Below are 27,902 nucleotides of genomic sequence, written 5' to 3' on the forward strand. Positions count from 1 at the left end.
GTCGCCAGCGCAGGGGGTGGGCTGCGGGTCGCCTTGTCCGTGCGGGGCGCTCGGGCGATCGGTCGGTGGGTCGGTCGCTTGGTGTCTTAACTCTTGCCGCTGTGTCGGTGCCGTTGAGTCGCCCGCCATGGCTGAGCTCGATCCGTTCGGCGCCCCTGCCGGCGGCCCCGCGCTGGGGAACGGCGTGACGGGAGCCGGGGAGGAAGACCCGGCCGCGGCCTTCTTGGCGCAGCAGGAGAGCGAGATCGCGGGCATCGAGAACGACGAGGCCTTCGCCATCCTGGACGGCGGCGCCCCCGGGCCGCAGGCGCACGGCGAGCCGCCGGGGGGGTCAGGGTGAGGAGGCCGACGCGCTGGCGGTGGGCGGGGAGGGACCTCGGCCCTGGGAACCTCTCCGCGCTTCCGGGTGGCTCAGTGCCCGGGGACGGAGCCGAAGGGGTTCCTGGGGGCCGCGAGGAGGAAACGCGACCCCCGGGCCGGGCAGGCTCAACCCCCCCGCCCCGCCGCGCCGAACTCTAGGAGTGCTGCTGGGCCCGGGCGGAAGAGAAGGGAACGCACCCCCCGGCGACCCGCGCGGCAGCCCGGCCGACCTCGGCAGCCTCTCGCCGTGCTTTGAACCGCAGAGGCGCAGTTTGGCCCCGCTTGGGAAAGTGATACCAACTCTGTCTTCTTGAGACGTATAGCCAAACGGAAACGGCAGTGCGGTCCAGCAGTGTTGCGTTTCCAGGAGGAAGGAAGGGGTTGAATGATGGTTCAAGCCCCCGGAGAAAGAAACTCTCCAAGGAAGATAGGCATCACCTGTCTTTACCCAGTACTCGAGCATCCTCTGCCTCTGAGAACAGCGTTAACTAAGGCTACACGCATATTGTCTAAGGGTAACTCAAGCCCAACAGAGGAAGAAAAATGAGATGAATGTAGGGTGTAGTGTGGCCTTTTTTTTTTTTCCAGCCAGACTCGAGCAAAAGAGAAAGAGGGGAGGCGGGGCAGCGATAGGATGACAATTTGACCTCTGCATGGATACCTCAGCTGTGTGTGCTGCTTAGGATAGTGGTTGTGGGAGCGGAGGTTAAGTGGAAAAAAGACCGAGGGATCGTATAGGGAAGTTGGAACCAGTAGAAGAAAGGAGACGGTGGCTATTCGTTTACTTTAAAAAGCTGGTCACTGTGATGCAAGCATGGCTCCTTGGGAGACTGGGGCAGGTTGTCTCGTACCTTCCTGGGTTACATAGGAAGAACCTCCGTGTACTTAACCAACCAAAAACAAAACAAAACATACATACAGAGAAGAAACCCTTAAAAGTGGGCGAGTAAGAATGTCTTTACTCCCTTACACTCTTCCCTTGGGGTGGGGCCAGGTAACATAAATGAGAAAACAAACTCATAAGACAGTGAGAATTGGAAATAAAGGTTTTGGTACAGAGTAGTGCCTTGTATATATAACTGAGACTCAGGAATCTAATTTTTATAATCACCAGGCAGAACTTTAGTAGGGTAAGGTGCTCCTAGTTTGCAGCTTTTGAGTGTTTCCCCCCCTTTTTTTAAAAACTTATTTATTTATTTGAGAGCGACAGACAGAGAAAGACAGATAGAGGGAGAGAGAGAGAAAATGGGCGCGCCAGGGCTTCCAGCCTCTGCAAAACGAACTCCAGACGCGTGCGCCCCCTTGTGCATCTGGCTAACGTGGGACCTGGGGAACCGAGCCTCGAACCGGGGTCCTTAGGCTTCACAGGCAAGCGCTTAACCGCTAAGCCATCTCTCCAGCCCTCCCCTTTTTTTGTTTGAGATAGGCTCCAACTCTAGCTCAAGCTGACCTAGAGCTCACTCTGTTGCCCAGGCTTGCTTGCTTTTGAGCTTATGACATTCCTCTTTTACCTTAGCCTGTGGCATTAAAGGTTAGAGCCTCCATACCTGCCTAGTCTGCAGGGTTTTATTTATTTTTGTTTTTTTGAGGTAGGGTCTCTCTCTAAACCCAGGCTGACCTGTAATTCACTGTGTAGTTGCAGGCGGGCTTTGAACTCAAAACAATCCTACCTCTGTCCCCCGACTGCTGGGATTAAAGGCGTTCTCCACCATGCCTGTTAGAGAATGGGGAGGGGAGGGGAGAATGAATGTGAATGGGCGTTCTAGAGTCTCTAGCCACTGCAAACGAACTCCAGATGCATCCGCCACATTGTGCATCTGGCTTTATGTGGGTACTGGGAATCAAACCTGGGTCAGTTAGGCTTTGCAGGCCTTAACCACTCCAGTCTCTAGGTTGTGTTTTGTTGTTGTTGTTGTTTGTTTGTTTTTTTGAGGTCGGGTTCTCACTCTAGCCCAGGCTGACCTGGAATTCCCTGTGTAGTGTCAGGGTGGCTGGCCTACCCCTGAACTCACAGTGATCCTCCTGCCTCTGCCTCCCAAGCTGGGATTAAAGATGTGTGCTGCCACGCCCCACCCAGCCTCTAGGTTTTAAAACTCTACTATGCTACCTTTTAAGCAAACCAGCCCCTAACAGGAACTCAGGTGAGAAAATGTATGTGTCCAGACATGCATTTTACAGCAAGCAGAATTGGACAGTGACTAGGGATTGTTTTCACTGGATGATGTCTTTGGTTTTTGCTTGAGAATTAGAAAGTTTCACTTTAGGGCCGGAGAGATGGTTTAACGGTTAAGGTGTTTGCCTGCAAAGCCAAAGAACACTGGTTCGATTCCTCAGGACCCACATAATCCAGATGCACAAGGGGGCACATGCATCTGGAGTTCATTTGCAGTGGCTGGAGGCCCTGGGGCGCCCATTCATTCTCTCTTCCTCTCAAATAAAAATACATATTTAAAAATTTTTTCACTTTAGATCCTTAGTGTTCTTTCATTCAGTAAACTGAATCCTAAAGAGAGATGACTTGGTGAAGAAAAAAGGTTGAGCTGGTTGTGGTGGTGCATGCCTTTAGTCCCAGCACCCTGGGAGGCAGAGGTAGGATTGCTGTGAGTTCAAGGCCTTCCTGAGACTACATAGTGAATTACAAGTCAACTTGGGCTAGAGAGAGACTCTACCTCAAATAAAAAAAAAAAATGGGTTGAGTTTCAAGCTGCCCCACCTTTACACCCAATAGCATTTTGTCCCTATTTAGCCCAGGTGTGTTGGGAGGAAAGAAAGGCCTCGTGGTTGCTGTGCATAGGTGAGAATTGGGAGCAGCAAGAAATTTGTGACTCAAGAACAGTGTTACATTTGCCCACAGTCATGTCTGGATTACCCAGCCGGGTGTCTGGTGCATGATGGATCTTCATAAACTTGACAAAGAAATGTGCAAAAAGGGTCCTGTACAGAACACATTGGTCATGGGGGCAGGCAGTTGGGAAGGTAGAGTGGAGAGAGTAGAGTTGGACATTTGCTTTCAGCAAAGGGAAGGAAAGGAATGATTGCTGACTTAGTTCCTGGGAAAGATGTTCTTTTGAACTAAGCATTTAGTGACTTAACACCAGATCCTGACAGTATGTTGAGGTTGCTAGTAGTGCAGTATCAGCACTTCCTTTTGGGACTGGAGAACTACGTGGACACTTTCTCTCAGTTCTCCGTCTCCCCCGCCCCTCCCCCAACATACACACAGTTGTGGTTCTGCCCTGTGTTGCTTGAGCTTTGTGGTCTGAGGCAATTTATATATAACTCCTACCATTGTTCGGCATGTTTTCTATGTAAAAAGGTGCCTAGTATATGCCACGTATTTTTGTGCTTACATTAAAGAGTGACTATAAAATACTAACTGGTAGTACTGAATTTTGCCAGCTGTTACTTCCTAGGGATGGGAAGGAAAGTAGTTACAAGGTTTACATAGGCTTTGTGTACACTGAGTAAATTTGAGAAGTTGTAGGTAGTTCTGTGTCTGGTGTATTCTCCAGAGAGAGTTGGGCAGCAGGCTGTAACTGAGGGAGAGGAAGGAAAAGATCTGCTCCCTCCTTGGGAAATTTCCGTGGGAGATGGGCATAAGAAAAATCAGAAGGCTGAGCCCTGCATGACTTCTAGTTGTTAGGGGCCCCAGAGAGGAGACATAAATTTAAAGGCAGGAGGTAACCAACTGGGTGAAGTTGCTGTAGCTATTGAGAAAGAAAAGTGGTCAGGAAGGAGGCAGCTGCTCAGTCCAGCCATTGACAATTCTTCCCTTGTGAGGGCTGAGCAGGGAGAACTGAAGCATTTGAACTACACAGAGTACAGCAACTAGACACTGTGTTTCTGACAAGTTCTTTCTTGGAAGACACAGAGGTTGGTGAATTCAAGGGAATTGTTGGGGAAGGATAGTATTTTTATTGGTGCCAGTAATAGAGAAATTTAGAGAATGCCATGCATAGTATTTAAATATAGTACTATACCAGGTGCTCCGTATACTTTGGTCCATGCAGTAACTGCAAACTAAGCTGATCATTGTGGAAGTTAAATAGTGTTCCTAAGGTAGCAAGCTAATCAGTGACTCAACTGGGCTCAGGCCTAGGTCGTTCTGATTTTAAATGTTGGGAGTGCATGGCAAGTAGAAGGTGGTTTTCTCTTTGGAAACTTTATATGGTTCTTCTTTCTTTCTGGAGTTTGAGAACGTGATTAGTAAATTTCCTTCTGGGGACGGGCATGGTGGTGGTGTATGCCTTTAATTCCAGCACTTGGGGAGGCTGAGGTAGGATTAATGAGTTCAAGGCCAGCCTGAGACTACCTTCCAGGTCAACCTGGGCTAGAATAAGACCATACCTCAAAAAAAAAAAAAAAAATTTCCTTCTGGAACTGAGGAAATGGCTCAGTGGGTAAAATGCTTCCTGTTCAAGCAATGAAGACCTGAGTTCAGATCCCCAGTACCCACATAAAATATGAGGTGTGGTAATGTGTACTTGTAATCCCAGCACTGGGGAGGTAGAGACAGATTGATCCCAGGGCTTGCTGGCTAGACAAGCTGAATAGGTGAACTCCAGGTTCAGTGAGAGACCCTTCCTCAGAAAATAAGGTAGAGAGGGGTTAGGAAGACACACCCAGTGTGACCTTCACTCCACACCTCCCCCATCTCTGTTTCTGTCTCTGTCTCCCTCTCTCTTTACTTCTGAAGATGAGCTGCTTAGCTTAGTAAATCAAGGGCCCTAGATTTCATTTGTTTGTTTCTGTAGCAACAGACTATCCTTTGACTTGTGTCAGTTAATTCATGTAAACATGGTGGTACAGTATAGCACTAATAATCACTAATACAAAACTCAAAGCATGCTGGGTGTGATGGTACACACCTTTAATCCCAGCACTCGGGAGGCAAAGGTAGATGTGAGTTTGAGGCCAACCTGAGACTACATAGTAAGTTCCAGGGATCCTACCTGAACCTTACTTCAAAAAGGTTTGAAGAGAGAGAGAGAATATGTATATATATATCAAAAATTCAAAGCATGTGTGGGTTGGTCCAGACAAGTCCTCAGACCTAAAGGCAGGTTATAGTTCAGGTAGTATGGGATGAGCATTGACTGTAGTTTTATGTATGGAATAGTGACCAAAGTCCTTTTTCTTTTGGCGCTGGCCCTGGGCTGGACTGTATTAACTGGATAGTTGGTATGTTTGCTGTAATAGATTAACCATAATGCTGGACTAGCCAGATTAGCCATTGTAGACTCTAGAATTTAGAGCAATCTTTTCTATCTTATTGTTGCAGTCAGGTTTGCATTGCTGATAGAAGTCACCAGACCAAGAGCAGCTTGTGGGGGGAAAAAAATCATTTTGACATATAGACTCAAGGGGAAGCTTCATGATGGCAGGGGAAAACGATGGCATTACCCCTGGCCAACATCAGGTGGACCCATAAGTCTGCCCCCAACAATACACTGCCTCCAGGAGGCATTAATTCTCAAATCTCCATCAGCTGGGAATTTAGCATTCAGAGCACATAAGTTTATGGGGGACACCTCAATCAAACCACCATACTTATTAAATAAATTCCAGGGGATGGAGAGATGGTTAAAGATGCTTGCTGCAAAGTCTGATGACCTGATTCAGTTCCCCAGTACCCACATGAAGCCAGATGCACAAAGTGGCACCTGTGTCTGGAGTTCATACACAGTTGCAGGAGACCCTACTGTGCCCATTCTTCCATTCCTTCTCCGCCACCCTGTCCCTCTCCATCTCTCTCAAATAAATAAATTCCAGTTGAACTAAAGAGAAGCATTATTATTTTTTTTTTTAATTTTTATTTATTTATTTGAGAGCAACAGACACAGAGAGAAAGACAGAGAGAGGGAGAGAGAGAATGGGCGCGCCAGGGCTTCCAGCCTCTGCAAACGAACTCCAGACGCGTGCGCCCCCTTGTGCATCTGGCTAACGTGGGACCTGGGGAACCGAGCCTCGAACCGGGGTCCTTAGGCTTCACAGGCAAGCGCTTAACCGCTACGCCATCTCTCCAGCCCGAGAAGCATTATTTTATATGTGTGTACATGTAAGCTAGAAGCAAACCCTATGCCGCAATAGCTGATCTCTTGTTTCCTTCAGATGTAGTCTCTCACCACACCTGCAGCTGTGTTTGGGTCAGACTAGCTCACCATTGAGTCTCAGGGATTCTTCAGTCTCTGCTGTTTACATGGTGGTTGAGGTGGTGTTGGGAAATCAAACTCAGGGCCAATCTGGACCTCATGTTTATGCAGTAAGAGCTCTTAACCTGCTAAACCATCTCTCCAGCTTTTTTAAATCACTGTTTTTTGGTGGGGGGTCGGGTTTTGAAGTAAGGTTTCACTCTAGCCCAGGCTGATCTGGCATAGTCTCAGGGTGGCCGAACTTACGGTGATCCTCCTTCCTCTGCCTTTCAAGTGCTGGGATGAAAGGCGTGCACCATCACACCCAGCTTTTTTAAAAAAAAAAAAAAAAATTACTTTTGGTTTTTCGAGGTAGGGTCTCACTAGCTCAGGCTGACCTGGAATTCACTCTACATTCTCAGGGTGGCCTCAAACTCACAGCAGTCCTTCTAACTCTGCCTTTTATTTTTATTTATTTATTTGAGAGAGAGATACAGAAATAGGCAGGTAGAGAGAGAAAATGGGTGCTCCAGGGCCTCCAGTCACTGAAAATGAACTCCAGATGCATGCACCCCCTTGTGCATCTGGCTTATGTGGGTCCTTTGGCTTTGCAGGGAAGCACCTTAACCACAAAGCCATCTCTCCAGCCCTGTTGTTTAAGTCCAGGCTGAGCTAAGATTTACTATGTAGTCTCGGGCTGGCCTTGAGCTCACAGTGATCCTCCTACATCTGCCTACTGAGTGCTGGGTCTAAAGGCATGTGCTACCACACCTGGCAGAGAAATAGAATGGGCACATCAGGGCCTTCAGCCGTGGCAGACAAACTTCAGATGCACGTGTCACTCTGTGCATCTGGCTTTACATTGGTACTGGGGACCCAAACCCATGTTAGGCTTTGTAGGCAAGTGCTTTAACAGCTGAGCCAAGTCTTCAGCCCTCCCTCCATTTAACTTAATTTATTTGAGAGAGAGAGGTAGGTAGAATGGGCATGCCAGGGTCTCTAGCTCCTGCCAAGGAACTCCAGACACATGTGTCATCTAGTGCATCTGGTTTACCTGGGTACTGGGGAATCAAACCTGGGTCCCTAGGCTTTGTAGGAAGCACCTTAACCACTAAGCCATCTCTCCTGCCTCCTCCACTTTTTTTTTTTTTTTTTTTTTTTTTGCTTTTCGAGGTAGGGTCTCACTCTGGTCCAGGCTGACCTGGAATTCACCATGTAGTCTCAGGGTGACCTCGAACTCTCGGCGATCCTCCTACCTCTGCCTCCCAAGTGCTGGGATTAAAGGCGTGCCCCACCACGCCCGGCCGTCCTCCACTTTTTTTAAGCTTCCCCCTCCGTGCCTTTTTCAGGCAGGGTCTCATTTTAGCTCAGTCTGGTCTTGAACTCATGGTGATCTTCCTATCTCAGCCTCCAGAATGCGGGACTAAAGGTGTAGGAGATGCCTGCAGCATAAAAATAGATGGGAAGGGCTGGAGAGATGGCTTAGCCATTAAGCGCTTGTCTGTGAAGCCTAAGGACTCTGGTTCGAGGCTCAATTCCCCAGAACCCAGGTTAGCCAGATGCACAAGGGGGCACACGCGTCTGGAGTTCTTTTGCAGTGTCTGGAGGCCCTGGTGTGCCCATTCTTTCTTTGTCTCTCTATCTATCTGCCTCTTTCTCTCTGTCACTCTCAACTAAATAAATAAAAGTGAACAAAAAATTTTAAAAAATAGATGGGAAAAATCATAAGAGTTCTGGGTGTTAAATGTCATGAACCAAATCTAAAGATGAGAAGGGGGAAGTATTTCAATATGACAGTACCATTGGTAAAGAATACTTATGAGATTAAAGGAGAGCTGGTCATGGTGGCACATACCTTTAATCCCTGCACTCGGGAGGCAGAGGTAGGAAGATTGCCATGAGTTCGAGGCCACCCTGAAACTACATAGTGAATTCCAGGTCAGCCTGGGCCAGAGTAAGACCCTACCTTGAAAAACAAACAAACAAAAAACTGATTAAAAGATACAAAAAATAGGCAAAATTCAGATTATTTAGTAAAGAAAATCAATTGCCAAATGTTATAACTTCATAAGAAGTAAGATTGGCCTTACAAAGCTATAAAGTTTTCTTCCTCTGCTGTCAACTTAGTAAAGATTTAAAACCTTGATAAAGCTCAGTGCTGGTATCAGTGAAGGTCTGAGAAGTGGGACACTTTAGTGCTGCTGCTAATACTATAAGTTAGCAAGTAAAGAGCAGTAAGTGATTGGTTAGTGTTTTAGAAGTCTTTAAAATAATATATTGAGTGATGTAGTCATTCTCAACAAAGAATCAATTACAGAAGACCAGTTAAGTATGCCAGCCAAATGCTTCTTAAAAAAAATTAATCCATTTATTTCAGAGAGAGAGAAAGAGAGAAAGAGGAAAGGGCGAGTAGGGAGAGAATGGGTGCACCAGGGCTTCTAGCCACTGCAAACAGACTCCAGATGCATGTGTCACCTTGTACATCTGGCTTATATAGGTCCTGTGGAATTGAACCTAGGTCCTTAGGCTTCACAGGCACGTGCCTTAATTGCTAAGTCATCTCTCCAGTGTATCAGGCAAATATTTTTATTCACTTTTTTTTAAGAGTGTGTGTGGGGGGATTGGCATGCTAGGGAGTGAGCCACTGCAATCGAACTCCTGATTCTTGTGCCACCTAGTGGGCATATGTGACCTTGTACTTGCCTCGCTTTTGTATATCTGGCTTATGTGGGATCTGGAGAGTCGAACATGGGTATTTAGGCTTTGCAGGCAAGCACCTTAAACGCTAAGCCATCTCTCCAGCCCCTTTTATTTACTTTTAGAAAACTTTGTGTTTGTCAAGTTTGATAGAATGTGTGCCACCTACCACCTATATTTTGATTTTTCTTGTTTTGAAGCAGGGTTTCACTCTAGCCCAGGCTGCTCTGTAACCCAGTTTATCTTTATTTAGTTATGTGAGAGTAAGAGTGTGAGAGAGAGAGAGAGGGAGGGAGGGAGGGAGGGAGAGGGGAAAGAGAATTGGGTGCACCAGGGCCTCCAGCCACTGCAAACAAAACCCAGACATGTGCCTCATTGTTCATCTGGATTACATGGGTCCTGGGAAATCAAGCCTTGAACTGGAGTCCTTAGGCTTCACAGGCAAGCGCTTAACCACTAAGCCATCGCTCCAGCCCCTGAATTCACTCTGTAGCCTCAGCCTGACCTCAAACTCCTACTCCAACTTCCCATTTGCTGGGATTATAGGTGTGATCCACCACACCCTGCTTTGGTTTCTTCAAACAAAATTTTGTTCAATTGATGGTAGCCCAGGCATTTAGGTAGGAGGATCACTGTGAGTTCAAGGCCAGCCTTAGACTACATAATGAATTCCAGGTCAGCCTAGGCTAGAGCAAGATCCTATCTGGAGCTACCCCCCCCCACCAAAAAAAAAAGAACAAAGAAAAACGTTACTATAATTTCTAGTACCTACCAAAGAGAGAATTTAATAGCTCAGTATGTAAACATACAATATTTTTAATAATTTTTTTCATTGACAACTTCCTTAATTGTGGACAATAACTGATGGTAATTCCTTCCTTCCTCCCACCTCCCCCTTTGAAACTCCACTCTTCATCATAATCCTCCCCCTCTCAATCAGTCTTTCTTTTATTTTGATGTCATCATCTTTTCCTCCTATTACTGTGGTCGTGTGTAGGTAGTGTCAGGCACTGTGAGGTAATGGATATCGAGGCCATTTTGTGTCAGAAGGAGCACGTTGTAAGGAGTCCTTTACTTCCTTGGCTCTTGCATTATTTCTGCCACCTCTTCTGCAATGGACCCTGAGCCTTGGAAGGTGTGATAGAGATATTTCAGTGCTGAGCACTCCTCTGTCACTTCTCAGTGCTGTGGTGCCTTCTGAGTCATCCCAAGGTTACCACCATCTGAAAAGAGAAGGTTTCTAACCAAAAGTGAGAGTAGCATTAATACATGGGTATGAACATTAAGAGAAGTACTTACTAGGCAGTTTGGTGAGCATAGTATCTATATATTTAGCCAGACAGCAGCAGACGCTACACCCCTAGGGCTCATGACTACTCCTGTTGTAGTTTTCAGTATCGGATGTATTCCCTCCCATGGAGCAGGCCTCCAGTAAAATTAGAGGGTGGTTGGACTCCCCCATAACAGACGTGCCACTATTGCACCTGTTGGCTCATTTGGCCTAGCTGGCTAAATATAAAACTTGCAGGGTCCACTGTTGAGTATATCCACTGGTGATTTTTCTCTCTCCCATTGAACTGCATGCAGTGTAGCTTTTTCCAGCTTTCTGTCAGCTGGTCTACATGGAGGAGGTTTTCAGCTCAGCTCCAACAGGATTTCTCAGTGACCTTGCACCCCAAGTATAAACATGATATTATATTCTATGTAATTGTTTGGCCCAGGATTTGACCACCCCTGATTGATAGACTGAAATCTTATGTCTTACAGATGCTGTTGATGGAGTGGTGAATGGAGAATACTACCAGGTACAGAGTACTCTGATAACATTGTGTGTTAATGATCTAGATTGTTACCTGTGATTTGAATTGACTGACCTGGAAATTTCAGTCTCCTAACTTTTCTGGTACATTAGCTGGTATAGTATGTACCAAAGTGGAAGATTTTAAGAGGTAGCGTTTGGGTTCAGGAGATGACTCAGCAGGTAAAAGTACTTGCTATACTAGCACGAGGACCTGATTTCAATCCAGCACTCACGCATCAAGCCAGGCGTGGCCATGCGTGCCTGTCGCCCCAGTACTGAAGGGTTTAGAGAGGATTGCTGGGGCTCCCTGCTCTAGGTTCAATGAGAGACCCTTTCTTAAGAAAGTCAGGCTGAAGAGTGACACTTAATATCCACATGCATCCATATGGGGCCCATACATATGTATATATATGCATGCACCACATCCCATTCATACACATCTCTCTTACACAGAAGAGGTAGCATTGATAGGACACTGTATTTTGGGGGGGGGGAGGAGCTAGAGTCTCATTCCATAGTCTAAGCTGGTTTTGAACTCACCATAGTCCTTCAGCCTCAGGCTCCTGAGTGCTGTGATTATAGATATTTGAGCCACTGTTCCCAGCTAAAAGAACTGTTCTAAAGTTGATTGAATTGGTCCTAGTGTTACTCTTTTTTTCCTCAAGAAGTGACCCTTCCTGATGGCCATGATGGCTCATTTAAACACTTGTTTGCAAGGCCTGCTGGCCCAAGTTTGATTACCCAGCACCCACATAAAGCCAGACAGGAAAAGTATTTGGCTTTCATTTGCAGTGGGGAGAGACTGGTACGCCCATTATATTATACACACATGCAAATGAATAGGTAAAATACTAAACACTGTATCATACACTGTCAAGCACTGTAAGTTAGCCACTAGTAGTTTACAAATTCTCTTTCTGTGGGGTATGGTAGCACACACCTTTAGTCCCAGCACTCAGGAAGTAGAGGGATTGCTGTGAGTTCTAGGTCAGCCTGGGCTAGGGTGAGATCCTGACTCAAAAATAAAATAAATATATTGATAAATAAACCCCCTCAATAAAAAAGAAATTCTCTTTCCATTTTTGTTTATATTCTATGATGGATAAGCTGAAAATACATACTGCTTAGTTGGCCAAGTGGAGTAAGCCTCCAACAGTTAACATCAGTTTCTGCTTTTGTCAGCTTATCAGCTCTGAAATCATACCCTGTATGAAGATGCTCTCCCACACCCCCATGACTCACATTTGCTTGCCTTTTTGTCCTTGGTGGTTTAAGTAATTACTACACATTTCCTTCTGGCCTTTTTCCTAGAATTTACTATGCTGTGTTAAATGGCCTTGCTTTCACATGGTATAACAACATTTAAACCCTTCTTGGCTTTGCCTTGCTGTGTGCTTACCTTTGTAACTGCAGATGCCATGTCGTCTGTGTCAAGTGAGAAAACAAAGCTGATAACAGTTTCCTAATATGTCTGCTACTGACCTGCCCCCAACTTTCCTCTCACCTCCTCATCTCCCACTTGGGAACGAATGACTACTTGGCCTCCCTCATGAGATCGCAAGGGTTCAGTGCAGTAGTGCTGAAAATGTACTGCTGTATGTCACCAGAAGTTCTAAGTTTTGTGAAGCACATTTCAAGAAGGTATTTTTGGTGCTGATCAGTGTCATTGTGTTTTGTGTTAAGGAGAGTAATGGTCCAACAGACAGTTATGCAGCTATTTCACAAGCAGATCGATTGCAGTCAGAGCCTGAAAGTATCCGTAAATGGAGAGAAGAGCAAATGGAACGCTTGGAAGCCCTTGGTAAGGAATCTCTTTCTGTGTTTGGATGTCGGTTTTCAGTGATATAGTTAACCTGCACTCATTTTTAAAACAATTATTTATTTAGTTTTTTCTTTTCTTTTTTGAGAGAGAGAGAGAGAGAGAGAGAGAGAGAATGGTCGTGACAGGGCCTCCTGCTACTACAAATGAACTCCAGATGCATGTGCTACCATGTGCATCTGGCTTATGTAGGTCCTGTGGAATTGAACCTGGGTGTACCAGGTCCTCTTGCCACTGCAAACAACTGCAGATACATGCACCACTTTGTGCTTTACATGGATTCTGGGGAAGCAAACCCAGGATGTCAGGCTTTACAAGCAAAAGCGTCTTTAGCAGTTGAGCCATATTCCCAGCCCCTGGACTCTTTTTATAATCCTTTTAAACTTGAATTAACCATAGTGTTCTTGTTTGGTCTTTTGAGAAGTGTCTTTCTCAGTCTGAAGGTCAGAAGTCACTGACATGATACACGTAATTGTAGGCTATCGCATGAGGAGCATGGCAGCCTTAGCAATCTTCAGAAAGATCAGTTTGGTGCTATGTAAGAGCTCTTGACTTGTAATAGAAGGGGTGGCTGGGTTCAAGACCTTACTGGCTATGGGCACATGGCTATTACTTAAATCTTTCAAAGTCTGTCTTCTTATGAAAGAAGTGTTATCCCAGATAGCTAAAGTGGTATTTATGAGTGCAATGAAGTATTATAACCAGAAGAAAGACATTGACAGTTCGTTTATCATTTAAAGGAGGAAAAGAATATCTGAGGTATGTTAGGAAATGTGTTGTTATGACAAAATATCTAAGAAAATCTACTTAAAGGAGGTTTTATTTGGCTTACAGTTTCCGTTTCATCCATGGGCTCTGGTTCCACTCTTCTTAGGTCTGGCAAAGCAGAGACATGGCAGAAGACCATGGTAGAAGAATCAGTTCACCTCATGGCAGCTAGGAAGCAGAGAGGTTGGGGAGGGCAAGGACAAGATATAACTTCAGAGGCACACCCCCCAGCCATGCCTTCACCTGTTCTACCTCCTTCTGGTGGTCATTCAGCTATGAATCAGTTATTGATTAGGTCAGAGACTTATGATCCAGCCACTTCTCAATAGTGCTACCAGCTCAAGACCAAGCCTTCATGTGAGCCTTTAAAAAAAAAAAATTTCAAGCTGGGCATGGTGGTGCACGCCTTTAATTCCAGCACTCAGGAAGCAGAGGTAGGAGGATTTCTGGGAGTTCAAGGCCACCCTGAGACTCCATAGTGAGTTCCAGGTCAGCCTGGGCTAGAGTGAGACCCTATGTTGAAAAACCAAAAAAAAAAAAAAAAACATTTTTGTGGCTAGAGAGATGACATAGTAACATTAAGTGCTTGCCTGCAAAACCAAAGGACCCAGGTGGTACATGCATCTGGAGTTCGTTTGCAGAGACTGGAGGCCTTGGTGTGCTCATTCTCTCTCTCATTCACACACTCTCCCTCTTTCTCTCTCTCAAATAAGTAAAAATTTAAAAAATACTTCATTTTTATTTATTTATTTGAGAGAGAAGAAGAGGCAGACAGAGAAGGAATGGGCATGCCAGGACTACCAGCCACTGCAAACTCCAGACACATGCAGCACCTTGTGCATTTGGCTTATGTGGATCCTGGGGAAATGAACCTAGGTCCTTAGGCTTTGTAGGCAAATGCCTTAACCACTAAGCTATCTCCAGCCCCAAGGCTGTGTGTGTGTGTGTGTGTGTGTGTGTGTGTGTGTGTGTGTGTGTATAATATGGTGTGTTTGATGTATGCACAGGATTGTGCTGTTTTTTTTTTTTTTGCTTGTGTGTATGTAATGTGTGTGTGATGTATGCACCTGATTGTGCCCTTGGGGTGCCCCACGCACTCAGCTGCCGTGGGGTGCTCATCTGCAGTGGCTGGAGCTGACGTGAAGATGTTCCACTCCATCGCTCTTGTGCCTGTTCCGGAGTCTCTTCCTGTTTTTCCATGAGCCGGGGCTGTTTCCTGGTCTCTGTCCACCTTGTGAGACTGGGGTTATAGTCGCATGTCTGACTTTTTACTTGGGTTCTAGGTGGTTTCAGGCTCTCGTGCTTGTACAGGAAGCACACTTAACTGTTAGCCAACTCTCCAGCCCTAATGGAAGTTTTGTTTTGTTTTTTTAAATAGGGATCACAGGCAGAGTGTTTCAAGCACACAGTTAAGTGGTAAAGCAATGTCTGTTTGCCTTGCTTCAAAATTCAAGCCCATTCCCTTCAGCCTCATTGCTTTCTAAATTGCATTCAGTATACACAACCGTATAGTTGGTCAGGCCAAACCCAATTTTAACACCGGCCAGCCTGGCCTGTGTAAAAGTTGTGTGCATGGAACCTGGTAGGTTGGAGAGGTGTGGCGGAGCACAACATCATGTATTCTTTTCTCAACATTTTATTAAAATTTCAAATACAAAAGTTGAAAGAGGAAAATAAGCATTGAATAATTTTCTTTTTATTTTTTTTTTATTTTTTTGAGGTAGGGTCTCACTGTAGCTCAGGCTGACCTGGAATTAATTCACTATGTAGTCTCAGTGTGGCCTCGAACTCACAGCAGTTCTCTATCTCATTGTATTTTGTTGTATGATCCTAGAAACAGCGACATTCTCCATAGACCCACAATGCCAGCAATATTTTTCTTTCAAGAACCATTGACCTAGTGAAAACTTGACCTAGTGAAAACATGAGTCTCTTTTTTAGATGGGGTAGCTGACACCTTGAAATAGTAAAGAACTTGGCCCAAATTACCTAGCCAATCCGTGCTAGATTTTTTTGTCTTTAGTCCAGTTTGCACAGTTTTCAAAATAGATGCACTTAAGATTGAACCTGTATAGTAACATTGTCCAATGGTAACATCAGAAATATTTGTCAACAGTGTCCAACATGGTAGCCTCTTGATCATATATGGCTATTTAAGCACTTGAAATGTGACTAGCATGACCAAGTAACTGAATCTTAAACTTGCTTTAATCTTAATAATAAATATAAATTCAAGTAGCAACATGGGGTTGGTAGCTGCTGTTTTGGACAGTGCATCTTTAGGAAGATGAAATAGGTTGTCAGGTGCTAACAGGCTTGGTCCTTGTTTATTTATTTTTTTAATTTTTTGTAGAGGCTTATTGCAAAAATTTGTCTTCTACACAGCCAGTATACTTTGGTGCTAGAAACATTCTTTTCTTTCCCTTTCCCATCTTTTCTCCTTCTCCCTTCTCTTCTCCTCTCCTCTTCCCCTCCCCCCCCTCCTCCCTTCAAGGCAGGGTTACAGTCTAGCCAGGCTGCCCTGTAACTCTTGGTAGTCCTACCTCAGGAGTGGCTTATTTCTTCTCTTTTTTTTTTTTTTTTTTGAGGTGGGGTCTTACTCTAGCCCAAGCTGACCTGGAATTCACTGTGTAGTCTTGGGCTGCTCTCAAACTCACAGTGATTCTCCTACACCTCTGCCTCTCAAGTGCTGGGAGTAAAGGCATGCACTACCATGCCCAGCTCCTTATTTCTTTTTTTATTATCAAGTTCTTGACTCAAGATTTTTTTCCTTTGGTGTTTCAAGGTAAGGTCTTGCTCTAGCCCAGACTAACCTGGAATTCACTATGGTCTCATGCTGGCCTCAGTGCACCATTACACCTGGCCTTAGTCAAGATTTTTTAAGATAGGTCCAGTCTGGCATGTGGTGCACCCCTTTAATCCCAGTACTTGGGAGGCAGAGGTAGGAGGATCACCATGAGTTCAAGGCCACCTTGACACTACAGAGTTAATTCCAGGTCAGCCTGGACTAGAGTGAAACCCTACAGTCTTTAATTTGTAACCCTGGCTGGCATGAAACTTTTGTAGACCAGGCTGACCTCAAATTTGTGATCCGCTTCTATCTCCCAGGTGTGGAAAGTGCAGAGATGCACTACCACACCAGGCTCAAGATGTCAAGATGCCTTCTCTGAGGGAAGTCAGACAGCTAGCCTTGTGTTCCAGTCACATTTGTCCACAAATAGGTGTTTCTTCAGTTTCACCTTTTTCTCTGCAGGAGCTGTGAAGAAGCTAAAAATAGAGTGGTTTTTAGCACTAGCCACTGTCTGTGTTCTCAGTTTCTTTCTTTTCTTTCCTTCCTTTCCTCTCTTTCTGTGTGGTCTCACTCTAGCCTCAGCCTCCCAAGTACTGGGATTAAATGCACGTACCACCATGTCCAGCTCTCGGCTTTCCTAGTTCAAACTAAGGGTGGCCATAGAAGAAGGTGCCTGTCCATGTGCCTTGCTCTCTAGCGATTCTTCCTGCCCCACTGTCTCAGCTCATGCGACATGCGTCCCATCGAGCTAAGCACTGAAGGATTGTGAGTTCCTACTGGCAGTGAAACGTAAAAATCTGTAAAGGCCAGTGGACAAATGTCCTGATCTATACAGTAACTACATTGAGTTGATGTTTACAATTTTGACTTACATTAGACTAATTTTTCTCAGAAAAAAATTCCATGGCATTTTGGTCCTAATGTGTAATAAAATATTTTGTGCTGAGTGGTAAAATACTTGTAATCCCAGTATTTGAGAAGTAGAGACAGGAGGGTCATGAATTTGAGGCCATTTTGGGCTATATAGGCAAGTTACAGGCCATTCTGAGATCATTAGGATACATTAAAACAATATCCTTTCCAGTCAGAAAGTACTTTGTAAGTAATTTCACTTATATAAAAGGAGTTTTGCATTTAGGGTTGGTGGTAGTCTTTTAGTTCCTTTCTTATGTGGTGCCATCAAAGCCTAGTATCTCACTGCAGGAGAAGAGTATCCTCCAGTCTACATATGCCATGGACACCACAGCAGATGTTTCCTAGATATACGTTACTATCATCACTCATCACTGGAAATGCCAAGTAAAAAATGATTCTCCCTTTTGAATGATAGGTCACCCTCTGATGAATTAGAAAATGTACTCCTGATAATTTTAAACTTTGGGGTGTTTCTAACTGCTGTTGTGCTGTTTCTCTCTGTGTGTGAGTGCAGGTGTGTACGTTCATGCCATGGAGAGCATGAGCAGGTCAGAGGACAGCCATAGGGTCACTCTTGACCTTCCTCCTCGGTTTAGGCAGGGTCTCTTGTTTGCTGCTGTGTACCATAGGCTGGCTAGGCCACAAGCTTCTAGGGAGTCTACCTGTGCCTCTCATCTCAATCACAGAGCTACTAGAATTACAGATGTGTGATACTATAGCCAGCCTTCCATGGGTGTAAGGATCTGAACTCATGTCTGCATGTTTGTGGGACAAGCACTTGACCTAGCTGATCCATCTCCCACCCCTAGGCTATTTTTGTTATTATAGACATAACGTTTTACAAACTACATTTCTTGCAGAGGCCCTAAAAATGCCCAAGAATACTAATTTTATTTATTTATTTTACTTTCATGTTATTACTTGATTCCACCCTTGCTTTCTGTCTTTCAAGATACTAATTTACAGGTTGGTTATTTTTTCTGTGCACGTTGAAAGCTCTATCTGGACTACTCATAGCAGTAACGGTCACATCATATGATTATTACCAGGCTTGCATAATGGAGCAAGTAAAGTATGAACTTTAGAGTCAGACCTGGGTTTGTGACTTGGCTCTGTCATTTAATGTAACCTTGAGACGTTCACTCAAACTTGTGAGCTTTTTATTTTATTTTATTTTTATTTTTTATTTATTGGGGTGGGGGAGAGAATGGACGTGCCAAGGCATCCAGCTTCTGCAAATGAACTCCAGATGCATGTACTACCTCGTGCATCTGGCTTACATGTGTCCTGGGGAATCAAACCTGGGTCCTTTGGCTTTGCAGGCAAGCACATTGCTGAGCCAACTCTCCAGCCCCAGAGCTTTATTTTTTTTTACTACCAGAAATGGGCCTGTTGTTTGCCTTCATGGGGTTGTTGTGAAGGTAGAGATGCCACTGGTGGTGTACTGAGAACATGCTTGAGTCATCAGTGACTTCAGGTGTTGGCTGTACCACTAGCTGTGACATGTATTTCTTTACCTCACTGCGGTGATGTAGATCTCTTCAGTGAAAGGCTTTAGAGAAAACCATATTTATCCTAAGAAATTTCATGTTTGAGGGGCTAGGGAGATGGCTCAGCAGTTAAAAGGTGCTTGCTTGTAAAACCTTATGGCCTGGGTTTGATTACCCAGTACCCATGGAAAATTAGATTCACAAAGTGGTGCATGCATATAGAGTTCATTTGCAGTTTGTTCTGGCCCCCCACCACCACCACCGCCTTTCTGCTTGCAAATAAATAAAAACATAGATGTGTATTTTCTGACTGTCATGTCTGGCTTGGTTAACTGATAATGCTGATAATGATCTCACACCCCTGGCTCCCTGCAGTTCTTGCCACCTGCCTCCCTCCCTCGTATGGGTATTCCAGGGCCTCCTGCCACCACAGAGGAACTCCAGACACATGTATCACTTTATGCTTTATGTGGGCACTGGGGAATTGAACCCAAGCTGTCAGGCTTTGCAAGCAAGTGCCTTTAACTGCTGGGCCATGGCTCTAGCCCCTGTAACCTCATGCTGGACTCTAACTCTAAGCAATCCTACCTTAGCTTTGAGAGTGCAGGCATTAAAGGCACCATGCCAGGCCCTGAATCATTATCTACTATATTAGTTAAGAGAGGACCACTTGGTATTTTATAAAACCACTAATGATCAAACTTGTGATGTGGGGGCTAGAGAGACGATGGCTTAGCAGCTAAGGTGTATGTGAAGCCTAAGGACCTTGATTCTGTTCCCCAGTACCCTTGTAAAGCTGAGTGCACAGGTTGTGCATGCGTCTGGAGTTCATTTGCAGTGGCTAGGGCCACTGGTGTGCCCATTCTCTCTCTCTCTCAAGTAATAAATAAATAAATAATTTAAAAACCTATGATAGGGAAACAAAACAAAAAAATCTTCGAATTGCTGAAGAGTTAGAAGATTTTTTGTTGTTTTGGGTTTGAGGTTTTGTTTTTTTTTTTTATGAGGCAAGGTCTCAGGCACACACACACCCATACAAAGAAATAAAAGAATAAGATAATAAATTTTAAAAGTAGATGAAATGAATTTGAATTTTGCCTTCATTTGTATGTTCCTTTTTTTCCTCCTTTCAAAGATGCCAATTCTCGGAAGCAAGAAGCGGAATGGAAAGAAAAGGCGATGAAGGAGCTAGAAGAGTGGTATGCAAGACAAGATGAGCAGCTACAGAAAACGAAAGCAAACAACAGGTCCGTCCTTGGTGGTTCTGGCATGGCTAGTTATCCAAGACTGACTCAAATCCATTTTCAGCACACAGTCTAGGTACTTGGCTGCTCTTCTTCAGTGTGTCTTTGCAGGTTTGGAAGAAAGTGCTTGAAACAGCGATTACAAGTCTCTTGGGTCTTGTGAGCATAATTCATCCTGTCCTTTAGCCATCCCAGTGGTAGTGAGTTTGGCTTTTAAACTGAAATTGGCTTGCATCAGTTAAGCTATAGTAGTATGACTCAGGAAAGGGAAAGTTATTTAATAGAAAACCCACAGACAAAAGATGTGTTTCATACTCTGCCACGCTCATTATTTTGGAGATGATTGTAGATTTGGTCATGTTGCACCCCTAAATGTAACCTGCCCCATGAAAAAGTCTTCATGAGGTACTTGGCATGGAAATGTGCTCTGTTACTATGTAGCTAAGGATGTTCCAATACATAATCTTTGGGATTAAGGGTTCACTGAGTATTAGCTATGCCTAAGAAACCTTGAATTGGCTCTTAAAAGTACTTTTTTTCAGGATATATTTTACACTTAATGAAAATTAAGCAGTTGCATGGGGAAAGCACAGACATTCGCATCCCTGGCAGCCAGTGGCTGTGGTGTGCACTGACTTTAGAAGCTTAGAAGTGGCTTAGAGAGGCATATATGCGGTAAGACGTCCCCTCAGTTTGGGCACATTGGGTTGCTTTTGATGGCTTCAGAGTCCACTTTCACTGAATAATAGGCACTGTACTTGCTCCAGGCCAGACTGGACCTGGGGGTAGTTTTTAATTTTCCAGGTAGAGCCACAGGTTTCTGTGTTGGGCAGGAAGCAGGCTAGGTCATGTGCCCTCATCTCTGGCAGGTGCATTAGATCTGTCAGGAAAAAGGTAGCTAACCACTTTGACAGCCAACTGATGCCATTGTAGGGCAACTGAGACAGAATGATGGGCACTTTGTCTCATACAGTAGCCTGTGTGGTCATTCTTGGTTCTGTCAGCTGCCCCTTTGGATGCTAGGCCCAGGTCTCTGTCCTGGTCACTTGTCTCTGAGGGATACATTGAAGAGTGCCTTTCGGATTCCATTTGAAGTTCTGTCTGGTCAAGCTGTTAGTTGTCAGAAGGGATGGCTTCCTTCCAGATGCCCAGGGCTTCTGCTGAGCCTATGGTCAGTGTGAGGTGCTACTGGCCTCATGCTCCTCTACCCTGTGCTTACTCAAGGTGATTTCCCCTCAAGTCCAAGTCCTGGTCTGTCGTAAAGAATGATGCTTCAGTGTGGTGATCTCCAGCAAAAAGTGCCTCAGTACTCAGACCTCTTCTACATTCCGTAGCCAAATGTGCTAGCCCATCCTGGACAGGATTCCTTAGACGAGAGTTTGGCCCTAGAACCCATGTAAAACTGAATGCTGTAGTGAGCATCTAATCCCAGTGCCCCTTCCGAGGAAAGGGAAGTAGAGATAGGAGACTTCTGAAAGCTTGTGAGCCAGCTGCCTTGTTAAAAGCAGTGTGAACAGGAGACCCTGCCTCAAACAAGGTAGAAGACGGGGACTTGCATGCATTCTCTGACCTCCACATGTCTACCCACGCTCTCACACATACAGATAGTAAAGAAAAGAAGGAGTTGCTTCCTTGCCTGTTGTAGGCTCGTAGAGTTTGAGACTCTCAACTTGGGGTCAGGGGCATGGTACCTGTTACTTGGAATTGTAAAAGAATCTAGAGTTGGCTCCTCTCGGATGAACCTCTCAAGTACCAGAGAGGAGAAGAGGCTTACTGTGTAATGGGCGCATAGCGCTGTAGGAGCCCAGGTCATTTATTTACCCTGTGAACAGTACAGGACACACTTGAGCCAGTGTGTGTGCAGGATTGTCACCATAGTCCTAGCACAGAAGGGATATTTCTTTCTTTCTTTTTTTTTTTTTTTTGTTTTTTGTTTTTTTTGAGGTAGGGGGTAGGGTCTCACTCTAGCCCAGGCTGACCTGGAATGCACTATGGAGTCTCAGGGTGGCCTCGAACTCACGGCAATCCTCCTGTCTCTGCCTCCCAAGTGCTGGGATCAAAGGCATGTGCCACTACGGCCGGCCCTTTTTCAAATTTTTTTCCCGTGATTATTTAGAGGACGGTGTTAGGATCCATTCACCAGTCATTTGTATAACTAGGAATGAAGCTCAGTGGAAGAGCACTTGACTTACGTGCAAGACCCCGGGTTTGATCCCTAGCAATGCACACATGCACATGCGCGCGCACACACACCACCCTCAAGTCACACTCCTGTAATCTCACAGTCAGGACGCCAAAGCAAAAGGATTACAAGTTCAAGGATAGCCTGGGGTACATTGAGAGAGATCATGTTAATAAAAAAGAAAAGATGACCAGGTGTGGTGGTGCATGACTTTGATCCCAACACTGGGGAGACAGAGGTAGGAGGATCACTGAGTTTGAGGCCAGTTTGAGACTACAGAGAGAGTTCCAGATCAGCCTGGGCTAAAGTGAGACCCTACCTTAGAAAAAAGAAACAAGAAAACATTTTCAGGAATTTTTTCCCCCCAGTATATGTCTGTCCTGGAGATTTTATTTTACTTTATTTTTCATTTTTGCAGGTCAGGCTGGCCATAGTCTTAGAATCTTCCTACCCTAACTCCTGAGTGCTGGGTTTATAGGCTTGGACCAGTGAGATTATGCTGTTTCCTGACCACTCTGTTCTTCCATCCCTGCTTACCTTTGAATTTTAGAGCCAAAGCAATAGATACTATTTATGTCTACAAAGTGACTCATTGCCTCTAATGTTTGAATTTTTAGAAAAGAAAATGAGGTGCTCATTTCATTTCAAGCAGGTGTTATTCTTCCTGGGTGATACTTGCGAGATAAGCCAAAACAAACAAACAAAGGAGAGCTGTTTAAAAGGAAGCTTGGGACAGGGCATTCAGTTAATTGTGAGTGTGTCCTTGGGCCTGACCAACACACTGGGTCTACATCCAGACCAGGCACTGTGCTGGGTGGAGGGTTAGAGCAGTCAGGTGGGGTCCTTGGCCTGCAGGTAGAATGTATATAGTGTGTTCTCAGTTCACAGACTGCATCTTCCTCCTCTTGGTCCAAGCCAGAGCCCCCATGTCACTGCAGCAGAGCGTGCACTAGTGATGGCTTCTCCTTGCAGAGGATTCAGAGCAGTGATGAGCTCCTGCAGTTCACTTAGGACGGACAGCCCCAGAACATACCCTTTTCCAAGCCAGAAGAGAAGCAGTCTCTGGATTATAAATTTTGAAGCAAGCTGCAATTGAAATCAATTGGGTTGAGCCCTTTTATAAACTAAAAGGATTATAGATTTACAAATTGGCTTGCTTTTCTCACACTTGGCCCACAAACAACTCTTTTGCTACTGAGTCACTTGAGTTACAATCAGGCTGGTTTTTTTTTTTTCCTTTCTCTAAATTTCCACAAAAATACCTTCTGGGTATAAACTATGGTAAGGAAGAAAGATGAATATGCATGCATTTATGAGAATAATGACAATATTTAAATACCAGAAATTATGTTGAGGGTATAACTCAGTTGGCAGGATGTTTACCTATGATTCACTAGGTCCTGGGGTTACACACAAACCAGGTGTAGTGATAATGGTCTCTAATCCCAGGGCGGAAGGTAGATGCAGAAGAATCAAGAGTTTGTCATCCTTGGGTACATAGTAAGTTCAAGGCCAGTCTGGGATACATGAGACCCTCTGAGTCGATCAGTACAAATGGAAATTAAAATTACTAGAACTTGCCTTCTAATATACACGTGTGCTTAAGTTAATGACTTAAGTTAATGGCATGATTATTATTTAAAAATGTCTCTTCCAGCATGATGGCTGGCTCACTCCTAAGATCCTAGCATTTGGGAAGCTGAGGCAGGAGGATTGCAGTTAGTTCAAGGTCAGCCTGGGCTACTGAAAAACCAAAATGAAATAGCCCCATTTAATTTTCCATCCTAACTAATCTGGCAAAGGGCAGGCTGAGACTGCCTGAGGAACTCTATTTGAAATACTCCTTTACCTACGATGTCTCCCTCCCTATCCCAAAGCCCTGCCGTTTGACCTGCTTCCCCATCTCAGTGAGTTAAGGCATGAAGTTGTAGATGCTGAACTATACTCTGTCAGACAGTCAAGATCAGCATAGAAATGTTCAGAAACTTCCCTAGCTTAAGCAGACACGTAGAAAGCCAGGGCTAGTTTGTGTTCCTTCCACCAGACCAGTTAACCTACAACTGCTTGCTTCTCTTTAAGGTAGGCATTTTCAAACAGCCACTTGTGATGCTAGAACACTGAAAATTTATTCAGCCAGCCAGTTTGGGGAAGTAGTCATTGAATTCTAGATTTGGAAATAAATCTTTGAGACTGAGCACATCTGTTGCCTGGTAGTATTCATGCCCAGTGTGACTAAGTCTGGCAGAAAGGTGGCATAGCTTCCTGGGCACACACCAGCTGGGAAGCAGCTTTAATTATTCGTAAGTAAAACGAGCCTTGCTCTGAGAGCAGTGCTGCCTGCCACTGTTGTAGTTGAGCACGTTGCTTCATCTCAGTTTCTTCTGTAGAACAGGGTAAGAGCACTTGGTGGTGTGAGTTGGTGTGGTTGAGGAGTGAATCAATATAATGTACGTGTGTGTGTGTGTGTGTGTGTGTGTGTGTGTGTGTGTGTAATCAGGTGCTTATTACTAAAGGTCCTTGCTGAGTAAGGCCCAAGCTGAAGGCTGCAACACTCGCTGCTCGCAGAGGACCCTCATGTGGGACAGCCAGGTCTGAAGAAGCCGCCCTGCAGCATCTGCCCCTGCAGCCCCCGGGTTAGAATGGAGCCAGCAACAGCTCCCTAGAGAGCCTAGTCGTGCCTCTACTGTGGATTTTAGATGTTTCTGCTTCTCAATGATCTCTCTTTTTTCCTGCCTGCTTGCCTGCCTTTTGGACCTCTTGCTGTCTAGGGTGGCAGATGAAGCGTTCTACAAACAACCCTTCGCTGACGTGATTGGTTATGTGTATGTTGCAAAACTAATTCCTTTTCTTGTTTTGATTCTTTCTTCTTTTTGTTTTAGAGTTAATGCTCCTTTTGTCACAAGTTTCTTTGCTTTTTAAAATATTTCACATTAAGCACTGTGGGGCTGCCTGAGAGTTGATAAGCTAGATATGATCCATTGTTAATCTTGGAGAATTATAACTCCTTGTACCCCCTGGTGACCATTTTCATACTTGGGATCTTGGGAAACAACTTTCAAAATGTGGATCCTTCATGATCTTCTTTGGGAATGGCATAGAACTTGGGTGACCTTTTGCTGTTGCTGCCATGCGTGCTACTTCCAGGGATCTGTTGCCTGTCTGCCTGCCCCAGATGGGAAGGAGAGCCTCTCCCTTAGTTAGTAGCCAGTGAGCAGCAGCATCTTACGTTGCCAGAGTCAGAGCTGGGGGGAAGCTCTGCCTCCTCTGTACTTGAGCCTTCAGAGAATGAGGCCCATTGTCTCTCACTCAGAGGTGCTCACAACAGAGGGGCTACCTATGATGGGTATCTGTCATTGTTTCCTCCTGGTCTTAGATGTCAGAAATTGATTTTTAGTAACAAGCTTCTGATGCCATGTCCCCCACCATGGAGCTGTGAGGCCAAGATAGCCAAAGCTTTCTGATAAAAGCCACGCTTTAGTCTCCCTGCCACAGAAAACCCGCATCTTCCTTGGAAAATGCTTGTTTTTAGTAAGGATTTCTGTTATGAAAGCAGTATTGCTGAAGGCTTGGAAGCAGTCCTCAGTATTTCCTCCTTAAAACTTAGAATCCCCTTTTCATGTAAGAGAGTAAGGATGGAATGGAAGAGGAGACACCTCTGGAAGGTGGGTGGCAGGCTGAGGTTTCTTAGGGCTCAAGACCTTGAGATCTTCCTATCATTAGAAGCAGAACTGGGTTTCCTGGGCCCTGGATGCACAAGTAGTGAGGCTTGTGAAATGCCGGGCCCACAGGGGTATTTGATTTGACTTTGGCACATTCTTTCTGGAGTAGAAATGGAGACGGGAAAGGTCGAGTCTGGTTTTGCTGGGCAGCAGGGTGGCCCAGCAAAGCCAACTGCACGTTCCTAAGCATAGAGTGGCAAGGGCATGTCTAGCTTACTGACCATCTGCATTGAGCTCATTCTCATTTTCTATATCTGACCTAAAGTTTCTCTCCTTGTTTCTTTTCTTCTCTTCACCTTTAAGCACAAACATAAACCATCCTTGCTACAGCCTAGAACAGTTAAGTAAACCTTTCTCACTGCTCCTAACTGTGTGTGCCATGAAGTTGCAGTGTTGTAGTGGCTCTGGGCTTCAGCAGTGTTTGCCACGGCCATCCTTGTGATAGTGCCACCCCTTTGTCCCCACAGACCAGTCATCTCCATTGCTTTTGCTTTGCCCGTGATGATGCTTGTTGGAGTAGATGAATATATTGTGTCGTCCACCTCTTACCACTGTCCTTTCAGGCTGCAGCTCCCTCCCACCAGTTAGTTCTGAACTGAGGGTGGGCTGATCGTGATGTTAAAGAATGTTGGAGTGGCTTCCTGCCAGAAAGCAGCTAATGTTGGCTCTCCTGCCAGAGTGTGCTCTTAGTGGTACCAGGCGCCTGGCTGGAGAGAAAATGGCACACTTGGCTGAACTGGAGAATGTCCTAACAAATGTCCTATCCAGAATGGCTTCAGTGCTTGCTAGCATGAGAGCTTTGTTTTGTATTCCTTTTGCTCTGCCCTGTTTCTCTCCAGCCTTAGGAGTAAGTCTAGAGGCTATTGTGCAATGACCAGTGGGGTTTTTTTTAGAAGTCTCAAATTTTCCTATCAGTATATATAGCCCAACATAGGCTACTCTGCAAATTCTTAACTGGCCTGCTGCTTCACCCTTGTTGATAAAAGCAGTGTGTGAGATAGCTGAGCGCTGGCTTTTTCAGTGCTCTTATGAGCTAAGAGACAGACTGAGTCCTTAACCGAACACCTGTATTCCACCATTGAACACAGTAGCCTGGGCCCCTGTGCCTAGGAGAGCTGGGCCACATGTCTGCCCCTGCATCCGACCTTAGCCAGGGGCTGTAGTGTTTACTCTTGGGAAAATCAGAATGCCAATGAGTCAGGGATGGATAGGCAATCACTTTTGTAACAAGGCAGCCACCACCAGGTTGCTTAAAGTGGAGTTTACATGAAACTGACTGTTTTGTTTTGTTTTGATTGCTTTCAGGGCAGCAGAAGAAGCCTTTGTAAATGACATTGATGAGTCATCCCCAGGCACTGAGTGGGAGCGGGTGGCCCGGCTCTGTGACTTTAACCCCAAGTCCAGCAAACAGGCCAAAGACGTCTCCCGCATGCGTTCAGTCCTCATCTCCCTCAAGCAGGCCCCCCTCGTGCACTGAAGACCCACTCTGTGTAAACACTACATCTGCAATTTCTTAATCCTACTCAGTGAAGCTGTTCACATAATTGGATTAATTATGTTGAGTTCTTTTGGACCAAACCTTTTGTCTTTAGTTGATCATTGTTTGTGATTGCATGTTTCCTTCAACTGTGTTCTCCCTGGCATTCAGAAAGGAGGGGGAGGAGGAAGAGGAAGGGAAGAAAGCGCCCAACAGTAGCCTCAGCTTGTGCTTTTGTGCATTATTCTGGGAATAAATTTCTGTTTCAGACAATATACACAAGGCTTCTTTACTGATCTCTAGATGTACTGTAGCATGGAGGCAGGCTTTCAGGAGTGAGAGCCTCTCGGCAGTTCTGGGGGTAAGGAGGCATAGCCATTGACATCCGCCCCTCCTGAAACTAAAATAGCTCCAAATTTCCCTTTCTTTCTTGTGGTACTGGGGGGATTGAACCTAGACTACTGTGCATGCCCCATCATTTCAACAGATGTTTGTCTGTGCTTCTGTT

The 27,902-nt window shown here is 45.1% G+C and overlaps 1 protein-coding gene across 4 annotated transcripts; it reads left to right on the plus strand.

Moving 5' to 3' along the window:
- Clta (clathrin light chain A) lies at positions 1-27,671 on the plus strand. Of its 4 annotated transcripts, XM_045158576.1 has the most exons (8): positions 1-330; positions 3,107-3,111; positions 10,956-10,993; positions 12,673-12,790; positions 19,908-20,019; positions 24,967-25,020; positions 26,221-26,256; positions 27,223-27,671. In XM_045158576.1, exons 1-8 carry the CDS (start codon positions 128-130, stop codon positions 27,392-27,394), a joined length of 738 nt encoding a protein of 245 aa, XP_045014511.1. In that variant the 5' UTR covers positions 1-127; the 3' UTR covers positions 27,395-27,671. The 4 variants fall into 4 exon arrangements, with proteins under 4 accessions (XP_045014511.1, XP_045014520.1, XP_045014515.1 ...); XM_045158585.1 differs by lacking the exon at positions 24,967-25,020; XM_045158580.1 differs by lacking the exon at positions 26,221-26,256 and having other exon boundaries at positions 2-330.
- The last annotated feature ends 231 nt before the right edge of the window (positions 27,672-27,902 follow it).

Source organism: Jaculus jaculus, chromosome 1 (genome assembly GCF_020740685.1).
Source record: "Jaculus jaculus isolate mJacJac1 chromosome 1, mJacJac1.mat.Y.cur, whole genome shotgun sequence".
Taxonomy (NCBI): Eukaryota; Metazoa; Chordata; class Mammalia; order Rodentia; family Dipodidae; genus Jaculus; species Jaculus jaculus.

Bases quoted from the DNA above. Each gene is read 5' to 3' on its own strand.
- Clta (XM_045158576.1), top strand. From the start codon at position 128: ATGGCTGAGCTCGATCCGTTCGGCGCCCCTGCCGGCGGCCCCGCGCTG. The intron at 20,020-24,966 runs GTCCGTCCTTGG...CTTGCTGTCTAG, and splicing joins AAAACGAAAGCAAACAACAG to GGTGGCAGATGAAGCGTTCT. The intron at 25,021-26,220 runs GTATGTTGCAAA...TTCACCTTTAAG, and splicing joins GCTGACGTGATTGGTTATGT to CACAAACATAAACCATCCTT.